This window comes from Vanessa tameamea, chromosome 14 (assembly GCF_037043105.1).
Source record: "Vanessa tameamea isolate UH-Manoa-2023 chromosome 14, ilVanTame1 primary haplotype, whole genome shotgun sequence".
NCBI lineage: Eukaryota > Metazoa > Arthropoda > Insecta > Lepidoptera > Nymphalidae > Vanessa > Vanessa tameamea.
In genome coordinates this window covers 7,645,270-7,656,789 of record NC_087322.1, presented here as the reverse complement: position 1 = coordinate 7,656,789, position 11,520 = coordinate 7,645,270, and the positions used below count along the sequence as shown (strand labels likewise).

Below are 11,520 nucleotides of genomic sequence, written 5' to 3'. Positions count from 1 at the left end.
TAAAAAAAACTAACTTCATACCGGCTATTTTCAGTAGAATCTAAATTCCAAATCGGTAGCAGCTTTAGATTTAGAATAATTCTGTAACACTACGGTTTAGAATCGCAGACTAAACTGTTAGAACGAATCATAGTTAATAATCTGTACATTAATAGTCACTTATTACCGATGAATGATTCGTGAAAAACAAAACATCACATTTGAAATTTGACACTCTTTGACAGCCGATATATAAGAACCAAAGATTACTTATAATTCCAGAAGATAAAAATATAGTTATGTAAAAATAAAGTACAAAATAGCAATTATGAACATTTAAAAAATTGGATTTTTATTTTTCTGTAAATAAATTTTAGAAAAATGTCCGTAGAGGGTGAAAAAAGGAGTTACGGTCTAGAAGACTTACGGAATATTTGGAAAACATACAGTCGAAAGAAATCATTTAGATACGGATTACCCTTTATAATATTTATGATAGGAGGATCATTTGGGTTAAGGGAATGGACACAAATAAGGTTAGACTATTAATATGTATACTAAAGTCCTACTTTGAAAAATAAACCTATACATCTCATTTTTACCAACGATTATATAGTGTACTAATGCAGATCCAAACTAATATTTTTTCAACCATACATTTGGAAAAGAAATTTTAAATGGATTGTTTACCAGCTGTTCTTTTGTGTGTGTGATAATGTGCTTTCTGGCAGACTGAAATAAAAACACTCCATTTCAACCATTATTGATAGTGAACGATGAGTTTGCAATGAAATGTTATTTTATTTATTTGTCTTACAAATTTGCCTATATTTGTGGCAAATTCTAATTTAAAGGACTGCTATGATTTATAGTAATTCTATATTCTACCACCAAACAGTAATGCTCAGTAGCTCCATAATACTATGTTCTAGTTAAAATGATGAGTAAGCCAGAATATTAAAATGTGCAAAAGAAGTATATCATCAAGTATCAAGTATAAAGAAGTTACCTAAACCTAAGAAAGTTTTTTTGTTTTATAGAATAAATAATTCTTTGTTTCTTTAGATATTAGAATGAAAGAAAAATAGCAACATAAGGAGTTATGGTGGAAAAATATTATTGTATTTTAAAAAGTTTAAATAATTTGTAATTTATAAAATGTTAATTTTTCTATCCATACTTAAGACCAATTTTATTTTGTAAGTTAAAAAATATATACCTATGTAAACAAATCATGTTGCAGGTACCAATTTTCGAAGGTTAAAGGTATAAGCAAAGAGGAAGCAGAAAAAATGGGTCTTCATAAAGAAAAAAATGTTACTTTAGAGGGTGCTTATGAAGACATTCAAAAGTTGGATATAGACAATTGGGAAAATAAAAGAGGCCCACGACCTTGGGAACAAAATGAAACACAAAAAAAGAATTGACTTTAATATATATATGTAATGTTATATAATTAGTTAATAATGTGTAAATAACACACATAGTTTGTAATTTAGTATGTTATAAGAGCTAATTAAAAACAAGTTTAAATCAAAAATATAATTTATTTCAACTGTTAGTGAATATGCTAAATCACTCAAGACTTGATTAGAGCCAAATCAAAATTGTAATAGTAAGTAAGTAAATAGTAAGTAATTACTGTAAAATTATGATAATGTTGAAATATGGTTACAAAAAAGTTTCTACATCTTCAAAGATCAAAGAAATCACAATTGGAATATCTTTATCAATATCTGTGTTTCCACTGATAGTGACTGTAACTGATGTGTCTATCGATTGCGTTGTGATCTCGACTATGATAAAATAGCTTAGGCTACTCTGATCGTTTGAAATGTTCCTTAACCATTGTAGATGCCATGACTAGTAGTACAATTCTGTATAAAACCACTGTCGAATCCGAAATCACTTTCATATATTTAAATCTCACTCTGAAAGTCTTCTGAATTGAACAATATTAAGTAAACCTATTAAATTTTATACTCTTTGATTTGTAATAGTTTGTAAAATTAGAATAGTATAACCTCTTTAAGGCCATAGTATGATAGAAAGCGAGTCTCACTATTTGTAGCCTTAAAGCAGTTGATTCCGATAAACTAGCTAGCTTTTTTACTTCCTTTACTTTACAATCCTTTAGGTTGCTGGGGGATCAAGTCAATTGGGAAGCCGTAATGGATTTTCTAAAAAGCTAGATTACTTACGTAGAAATTTTCTATCTTGCATAGATTGATAGATATTAGAGTCAGGATTCACTGATTATACGCGGTGGAAAACTTGACTGCTGCAGCTGCGGCTGGTGGTTAACAACCTTTTTTGACTCATTACGCATAACAGAAAACGACATTCGAAACGATTAATTTTAAAACTTATTACTCATTTACTTACTCTTAAGCGTCCAAGCGGGAAATACAGAAAAGGCTGTATGAGTTGGATCTGTTGCCTTTCTAAAAATGCTAGTTAACCAAAAAATGTCATTTGTCAATAATTGTCAGCTCAGTTGTCACTCGTATTTTTGTTATTTCATTGCATTTCTGCATTGTTCCTCTCAAGTTCGTCTTTGTATAAAAGGTTGAATCGTGAAATTGTGATTTTAACAGGAAAGATCTCTCTTTTACTACAATATATTTTTCTTTAAGAATACAATTTTTATTTGTATCAGATATCTATATATAGTTACAATGGAAACTATTGAAAATCAGCAATGTGTATTTTTGGGTATAAAAGTCAAACCTGGGCCAATGGAGCGCCATAAAATAGAAAATTTTGCTCTTGATAATACTGTGGACCGATTGAAAAACGAGGCAGAAAAGAAGACTAATTTACCATCTGCTTCTATGGGTAATGAATATTGAAAAATTTGAAGTGATCATTTTATCGTTTTAATCAAAATATAAATATTATTTTAATTCTCAAACTTTTTTTAGAACTAATACATCATGGAAAAATATTGAATGACAATGCAACCCTTTCTAATTGTGGTGTTAAAAATGGTGAAATGGTTCATGTGCTCAAGAAAAAAATCCAGGCACCTCCTGCGTCACCACCGACATATACTGATGCAGAGCTACTGCAACTAATTGCTTCATTACGCACACTTGGGTGTACACCCAATGCTCCTGGTTGGACAAAAGCGATGCAGGTCAATTTCACTAATTTGTTTATTATAATACTTATTCTTCAATATTATGTATATCTACAATCTCACTTGTGGTATTTTCACTGCAGCCAAAATGGTTCTCTTTGTGTTATACTATACTTTTTTTTATTTATTGTGGTCTAAAGATTGTAGCTTAGAAACTGAAAAACCAACTATCTAGGTAAAACATAAACTAGGTTTTTGCAAAATATAGTCTAATAAGCATGTTATGTCTAGACATAATAACATATTGAGAATGCTGTGAACATGGTGTTTTTTTGTAAATCATTGTAATAGTTTGAGTAAGTCAGGATGTTAAGTGCAAGAATAAATTGAAAAAGGAGAAAATTGAAGTAAATTAAAAGATCTGATAACAATTATAGCACAAGAATTGTCCAGCTTCATGATATAAATATAGATTACAGTGATTTGGGCGATACTCTAAGGTTTAGCTGGAAATTCAGTGCATTAAGTAGTGAGACACATGCAACACTTTTTAAATCAATCTTCTTTTAAAATAAAACTTGGTAAGAAACATATGTGCAATATTTCATATTTCTTTGCCACTACTGACACTGATTCTGTTCTAGCCATTATTTTTTTTACATTTCATGAATTTCTTCTGTACCCAAGTATTGTAAATTTGTCTAAATTAGGCAGATTATTTATTTGTTTTGCCAGATAATCTTATACATATATTTCCAGTTATTAAACGATGAATCTGCAATGGCTGAAATAATAGACCATGCACCATCATTAGCTGAAGACTGTATGACCCTGTCAATTCTGCATGAGGTAGAGTTGCTTGCAGCTCTGGGTGCCAACATTCAAACAATGCGACGTGGTGCTGAAGCACACCCGGATCTACCAAATGCATTACGACACTTAATGCGTTTAGTGCGTTCTCGATCAAATGCAGCTACTTCTGACACTGGTAATTAAATTATGTAAATTGTATTGAATATTTTTTTTTAAAAAAATATGTCTTACTTACCAAAACTGTTTGAACATCTGTTTAATAACTGAAATAATAGACATTGTTTATAATTTTTCTACATTTCTTGATCTAAGCTCCAACATCTGGCTTTGCTTATTCTTTGGAAGCACTTTCTGAAGATGAGGATGTGGAGGAAGAGGAGACTGAGGAGGTAGAAAATAGAAATGCTATCACCCAAGAACAATTAACTGCAGCATTACAGGTTTATTTATTTATATTATTATGAATATAATTTTTGAACAGAAAAGTGTGTATTGTTTGTAAAACATATGTATGTGCTGGTGTTTTTGAACAAACTTACATCTACAAATGTTTATATATTATAGTTAAGTTATAGTTTTGGCAGCTGTACTTTGAAAGTGCCGGATCATTACTTCTAACTATGTCAACATAATTATATTAAGCTATATTCTAGCGTGAAATTGGCATATGATACTCTAGGTAAATCTGCAATTTGTTATCTACATGAATGTTAATTTTAGGAGCTTAAAATGTGAACATAATAGCATGGACATGCACCTAATGTGTTTACATCTTTTTTAGATAATTTTTCTTTTAAATACATCTGTACATTTTTTTTAATCTGTGAAAACACGGATAACACGAATTATTGTCTCTCGAGCCATGTGACGTGTGCAGGCGGCGACGGAGGCTACGCTGTCGTCTGCCAGCGGCGCCGCCGTGCCGCGCGGGCTGCTGGGCCTGCTGCAGGCCGCCACGCCCTCTACCACGGGTAATTATATCATCATATGATGATCGTTCGATCGATCGTTCAACTTTAATTTACAGACACAATATAATAAATTAAAAGAAAAAAGTAAGGGCATTTTATCACCCATTTACCATAATGTAGCATTTTGTTGATTTACCATGCTATCTTATTAATAAATATGTCTATTAAACGTAATATAGTTTAATAGTATATTGTTTTAAAGGCGGTACGAGCAGTGCTGTCTTGAATCACAACAACATCACCGCTGAGATGATCAGCGAGGCCATCTCCGAGGCGCTTACTCGGTCCATGCCGGAATCCTCGACAGCTAATTCCCCAGGTGATATTTTGACTACTTGGATACAGTAGTCCAATCTATAAGAAAAGTAAAGTCAAGAATGAGGAAAAACCGTTCAAAGGAGTTGGTAAAGATTAATATTTTGATTATAAAAAACTCTACTTAAAAAAATACAAGCCTCACTCTGGGAGTCAAACCTGTTGATTTTGAAAAAAAGTAAACACATATGTTATGTTATGTAATAATGCTATTACATACATTAAAAATAATAGAAAATAAACGAATTTAAACAACTTGTGATAGATTTTAAAATTTTTATTTCAGCGTCATCCTCATTCAACCCTTCCATACAAGAAGATTTCACGACACAACTGCAACGAATGCACGAGATGGGCTTACTGAACGATGCCCTTAACATTCGAGCATTACTCATTAATGAAGGTAATTTAGTTTTATTCTTAAAGTAATTGTTCTTTGTGATGGTAAATTAAAACACGATTGCGACTTAATTGCAGACCAAGGAATTTAAATTAAGGGATATTAATTTGTCTAAAATTGTACCCATGATGAAAATCAGACCCATTACAAATTATAAATGAGAAATAAAAAAAATATATATATATGAATATTCCGTGTCGACAAATAATTATACACTAAACCCAGCATGGGTACAGTTTCGACACTTGTGATGTTAATTTTAAGTAGACATTCGAAAAAAACGAATTCCACAATTATGATTGTCGAAGTGAGAATTATTTTTCGTCTACACTGTTTAATGCAATACTTGAATTGTAATAATCTATACGAATATTATAATTGGCCTAACACCTGACGACCGATTCCTAAAACACGAACGAAGCCGTGGGCGACAACTAGTGCAAGATAAATTAAACACATGTACAGTATGACCAAAAACTAAATCGATATAAATTCAATGCTCGAGGACGGGGGACTATTTTAAACATAACATAAATAAACGATATACTAATGATTCTCACTTTTTATATTTTAATTTTGTAATATCACTAGTGGCTTGATTAAAAAAGTTTCCTAAAAAATGGCTAATTTTTACATTCAGAAGTTGTTCAAATATGTTTAAAATTTTATTACATAATCTAAAAAATGTTGTTAAATTAATTCTATTGTGGCCTGTCATCCTTTATAGCAAATGGTGCACATAACGATGTGAATCAATCAGTTCAAATCATTTTTTTTTTTTCAGGTGACGCAAATGCTGCAATCAATTTAATTATCAATGGACTTATTGAAGATGATTAAACAGTACTTCAGTTAAATATTTGTAGAAAAATAAATAAAATGTTTATGTTTATGATTACTATATTTATTGATTAATAATACTTACAAATTTTGTAAACTTAAATTAAAAATATCACTGGATATTAAAATCCGAAAGGGCAAGTGTTAACAGTTTCTATACATTGTGAATAAAACTATTCCATAAACTCAGCAGTGGATTTTAAATAGCCAAATTTTTTTTTTTTGAAGACCTTTTTATTGAATCATCATTAAATACTAATATACTATACTATCACATTCATATTTAATTATATAAAAATATCTATGTTATATTATTTGCATTGAAAGAAATTCAAAATTAGTTATACTAAAATATGTATTAAATCATAACTGGTGGTATCAGTTCACCTAATGGAGGTCTTGACCATCAAAAAGCTGGAAAATTTAAAAGTTTATATTGAAATTACAACAAACATATAATTATTACAAATTTGAAACTTGTCTAAAAAAATAATAATCTTTATCACACCCACTCTCCTAGTATCCCTGTAAAAATTGCGAATATGTATCTAAAAATTACAGTTACTATTTCAGTTACGCAATTTCGTATCCTTTTAAATGCTTTTATAATAGCATTGTATCTAATTGAACCTTAGTGATCTAGTAATACGACGAATTTTCTTATAATATAATAACATTTATAATTTACGTTTTAATAATTTTCGATAAGTGCTGTTATCGTTTTTTCCACGACTTTGCTCACGTTTACGCATTCGTCGAAAATACCAACCAGCAGCGTTGACACCATTCTTAACAAGGGACTCCTGCTCAAGCCTTTGCCTTGCGTCTGTACGAAATTTCGCTCTTTTGTCTAACCAGTTTACTTGATCGTCTTCATCCTTATCTTTAAAGTCATGATTTTGGTTATCTACTGCATTAGCGTTATTATTAATAATAGAATGATCTCCTAGTTGTTGACGTGTACGGGTTCGGTCGCCTTTTAAATTTGGTTCATTAAGCAAATAAACATTTTCTTGAGATGACGACATTGAAATATCATCATAATCTTTGAATAACCCGCCTTTCATTTCCCATTGTTCATACTTATTTCTTCTTTTGACTTTTTTATGCGATTGTTGACGATCATATTTTTTTCTTTCTTCTTTCTGTTTTTGACCAATGTATCTGTTATCCTTTTTTAGGTCTTCATCACTGATGTCTTTTCGATAATAGTCTTCTTCATTTGTTTTTTTATCGTAAATAAAATCATTACGTTTAGTTTGCATTTTTTTTTTGCTATCGTTTTCATTCTTTGGTGTTTCATTCCAATTAAAATCTTTACTTTTCGCGAAATCTTTCTCAATGTTCTCTTTTATGTTTTTATTATTGGTACTGGTTAAAGATTCTTTTTTAGTATACAATTCGCTTTGAGGATTTTCAGTGTATAAACTTTTAGTATTTATTTCACATGTCTGCCCTTCGCTTTGGTTGTCATTACGTTTTTTATCTTCCATATCTTGTTCTGCAGTGTCGTATTTTCCGTTCGGGATTTCATATTTTGTGTTTCCTTTGTTTTCCTTATGAACTGTTTTGTTATCTTCTATTTTATGATCCTTTTTTATATTGTTATCTTTCACGTTTCTTAAAATTTCATCTTCAGTATCCTTTTCGTCGCGTGGAGTATTATTTTTCTTCAAAATTGTATACTCTGGCTTAAATGCTTTGTTACTCTCATCTTTACCAACAATTTTTTGGGTTTTATCTTTAAAATTTCTAACAGATTCCTTTTCTTCAGTTTTTTTTTCTTTATCACAATCTCGACATTTTTTTTTTAAAACTTTGTTTTTACTTTTTAGGTCCTTTTTCTTTTGTTCTTTGTTTTTTATACTCCTTAAAAATTCCTCTTCAGTACCAAATTTATCTTCTGATATTTTATTTAAATTGATGTCTTTCATTTCTACTTTAAATGTTCTATTACTTTCTCTTTTCTTTATGTTTTGTTGTCTTTCCTGCTTGAAGTCATTAAACAAATTATATTCCTCATTTAAATTATTAAAATTATTTTTAGTATTTTTTCCTTTATTTGAAAAATCATACTCATAACCATATTCTCCTTGAAATTTCTTATATTTTTGAATCTGTTCTTTATTATTTTCATTTACATGTTTATCTACATTATTGGAAGAAAAATCTTTTTCAGTAACATATGGTCTTTTGAGTAACTTATTGTTGTCATTTAAATACCTATATCCTGGTTTAAAAACTTCACTCTTTTTATTATTGAAAGTTTTTACATTGACGTTATAATTTAGTGCATCTGCTGCATTGTTTAAGTCTTTTGTTTCATTTAGATATTCTTCAGATTTTTTTTTTCCGTTTTGACCATTTTCATTAACGTCAATTATTTCATTTGAGTAATTATCTTTATTTTCATTTTTGGGATAATGTTTTAGAGATTTAGAAATATGCTGGGGATTAAATTTTTTAAAACTATTTTGATTAGCTGGTTGCAAAATTTCATCATCTAACCACATTTTATTTTCTTGGTAGGTATTTTTGTTTTTCTTATTTAATGCAAATTTATTTTCATGAGTGCCTTTATCCATGTCTTTGTTCAGTAATTTGTCATCATTTATAAATTTACCATCAACACATTTTGTAACTTTCTTACTGTCATTATTTATCAATGGTTCTTCAAATATTTTCTTACATTTATTTTGTTTCAACGTGGTTTTTTGTTGATTCATCTGGAAATTATTTAAAGCTGTCAACTCCTTTATTTTATTCCATAAATAAGCATTTTCTTCTTGTAGTTTATACAGATTAGACAAAATTTTATTCACATTTGGAGAAGTTTGCATGGAACAGTCAGTTTTAGCACCCCACATGTGTCCAATAGCTACTCCTGCAGCCGTTATCACACTACCCAACATTATTATGTTAAGTACTGTGCTCAATCTTTTATTTCGCCTATGTACATATGTCTTATGTTTTTCCCCTCTGTCCCCAAGAAAATCATCATCATCCTTTTTAGATTCACTGTGGTTTTTAATATCATGCAAGTCTGAATTTACTGTCATAAATTGTGAAATATGATGTTCCGGTGCCAAATTTTCTTCTATAAGGTAATGTTCATAATTTATTTCACATGGTGAAGAAGACTCTGGTTCACTATCAGTGATTATAGATATTCCATCAGTGTCTTCATCTCTGTCGTGATGGTCTGCTGTGGTGCTGCAATAATGAACTTATTGATTGATTGTCTAAAGAAAAACAGTTGTCATTGCCTATTGATATTGACATGGTAAGATATTTTAAAAAAATTGCATTAAATACACTGTATGTGATGAGAACTAAGATGATATGCCTCTTGTGTCTGTAAGTTCATTAGCAGTAGAATAATGGATATTAACTACTTAAGCAGTTTGTCACAAATTATACCAACAAAATAGACCCGTGAGTTGTTTATAGGCAAATTCGAAATTGATTTGTAAATTCTGTCAAAAAAACATTGGAGGTGCCACCATAATATATAATTATGATCATATATAATTACAATTGCGAGATTACAAATTATTAGACAAATAAGTGTCAATATTTGATCCCTTGAATTGCAAAATGAATATTAACTTGGCTCTCATCCAAATAATTTCATGACTTTTCTTCATTAAGCAAACTTTGAACTACCAAAAGTGCCAGTCACTATTAAATTCTTTTTTTTTGTTTCATTATTATTCATTGACATAACACATGATATATAATGACATATTTAAGCTATATTCATTCCAATAATCAAAAAATTACAGATTTAAGTAATAATAACAAAATCGAATAAATGTATTTATTAAGCTTAATTACTTTGAAAGATGTTAATACCTCTCAGTTGGATGATCAGGTACTTCGAGCGCATCATCAGCGTATGTAGAGCTATTCTCAATCAGAGTCCAACTATCTCCAGAATCAGAATCACTATGATCTGTAGCGCATCGGTCCATTTTCAATTATCTAAAAAAATTTTAATCCACGATAGGTTTACGACGCAAAAAAATAAAACGCAAATATAAAGATTACTGTAAATATACCACTGGATTAATTTTGAACTAAAACGGTGTATTTTTTAGTATCACTAGAATTTAAAGAGAGCCAAACTATAAATGTAAGACATGTTTTTGTATTTTGTTTTTTTGTGTAAACAATATGCTACACTTGCGCAATTAATCGATTTCTATATAGTGTTTTGTTTTTTAAATTTGACGTCTATTTTTTTTAAGAAATTATTATTTTAGAAAAAAGCAAAGGTATTGCAACATACAGCCTAATATTTAGCATTGATTTGAAATTTGAGTGACAGTGTTATATTAGCTAAAAATGTTCGCATTTCCAAATGCATATTTTTTTCTACATTGTTAATTGTAAGCTTGATTATTAAGCTATTTGGCATAATTTAAATTTATAACAAAGACTACATTTACGGAGTTTTTCTTTTATCTCTTACGGTAAAATGTTTATTTGATTCTAGGAGAGTTGCAATTTAAGGTAACTTTGTGTTCGCAGTATCGTGTATAGTGGACTATTTTAAAAAGTTAACTTTACCTTGCGTGTTAAAAAAATATGTAAACTGCCAAAAATAATGAGTCATTACAGCAAAATCTTTCACATTTACTCAAGTATTAATAAAATATATTAATGAAACAATCTATATATAACATACCTATATATTTCGAAATGAATGGTTTAAAATTTTGTTTTTTTGTGAATTGTTACTTGAACAACCAAACAAATATATGTTTTATTTTACATTCTGAAAGTGGATAGTCATTTTTTTATTATTTCCCATAGAAATCTGCAGAATTAAATTCAAAATGAACAAAGCAGCAATTTTTTTTCCATTAATTATACCTGGAAACTGCCAACGAACCAAGATATTTTTTTTATTGTAATAAGTTTTTGTCAATTGTGGCAAATATAGATAATCTAGTAGTTCTTTAGTTCATACATACATTACAAACGGGTTCCAACATAATACTAGATGAACTTTTCATTCTAGTTCAATATCAATTATCAGAGCCAGTAATCGAATTCATAATCAAAATATTATGTTACTGTGATAACTAGTTCCATCTCTCAAGAAGTGAATATCT

At 29.5% G+C, this 11,520-nt stretch overlaps 3 protein-coding genes across 4 annotated transcripts; 2 read left to right on the top strand and 1 right to left on the bottom strand.

Annotated features, from left to right (window-relative positions):
* The first annotated feature begins 218 nt into the window (after window positions 1–218).
* On the top strand, window positions 219–1,528 carry L(3)neo43 (lethal (3) neo43). Its single transcript, XM_026637776.2, has 2 exons — window positions 219–515; window positions 1,223–1,528. Exons 1-2 carry the CDS (start codon window positions 361–363, stop codon window positions 1,404–1,406), a joined length of 339 nt encoding a protein of 112 aa, XP_026493561.1. The 5' UTR covers window positions 219–360; the 3' UTR covers window positions 1,407–1,528.
* A 1,001-nt stretch (window positions 1,529–2,529) lies between these two features.
* Window positions 2,530–6,589, top strand: LOC113398829 (uncharacterized). The gene is made up of 8 exons (XM_026637771.2): window positions 2,530–2,817; window positions 2,904–3,118; window positions 3,821–4,049; window positions 4,187–4,314; window positions 4,752–4,845; window positions 5,048–5,164; window positions 5,447–5,563; window positions 6,345–6,589. The coding sequence occupies exons 1-8, from the start codon at window positions 2,658–2,660 to the stop codon at window positions 6,398–6,400; spliced, it is 1,116 nt and encodes a 371-aa protein (XP_026493556.2). The 5' UTR covers window positions 2,530–2,657; the 3' UTR covers window positions 6,401–6,589.
* On the bottom strand, window positions 6,443–10,626 carry LOC113398824 (myb-like protein D). Of its 2 annotated transcripts, XM_026637762.2 has the most exons (3): window positions 10,462–10,626; window positions 10,256–10,384; window positions 6,443–9,613 (listed from the first exon to the last, which is right to left on the bottom strand). In XM_026637762.2, the coding sequence occupies exons 2-3, from the start codon at window positions 10,372–10,374 to the stop codon at window positions 7,078–7,080; spliced, it is 2,655 nt and encodes an 884-aa protein (XP_026493547.2). In that variant the 5' UTR covers window positions 10,375–10,384; window positions 10,462–10,626; the 3' UTR covers window positions 6,443–7,077. The 2 variants fall into 2 exon arrangements, with proteins under 2 accessions (XP_026493547.2, XP_026493546.2); XM_026637761.2 differs by having other exon boundaries at window positions 10,256–10,625.
* Window positions 10,627–11,520: the final 894 nt, after the last annotated feature.

Bases quoted from the DNA above. Each gene is read 5' to 3' on its own strand.
- LOC113398829 (XM_026637771.2), top strand. From the start codon at position 2,658: ATGGAAACTATTGAAAATCAGCAATGTGTATTTTTGGGTATAAAAGTC. The intron at 4,050-4,186 runs GTAATTAAATTA...TCTTGATCTAAG, and splicing joins TGCAGCTACTTCTGACACTG to CTCCAACATCTGGCTTTGCT. The intron at 4,315-4,751 runs GTTTATTTATTT...TGACGTGTGCAG, and splicing joins AATTAACTGCAGCATTACAG to GCGGCGACGGAGGCTACGCT.
- LOC113398824 (XM_026637762.2), bottom strand. From the start codon at position 10,374: ATGGACCGATGCGCTACAGATCATAGTGATTCTGATTCTGGAGATAGT. The intron at 9,614-10,255 runs GTATTAACATCT...TCATTATTGCAG, and splicing joins CCTGATCATCCAACTGAGAG to CACCACAGCAGACCATCACG.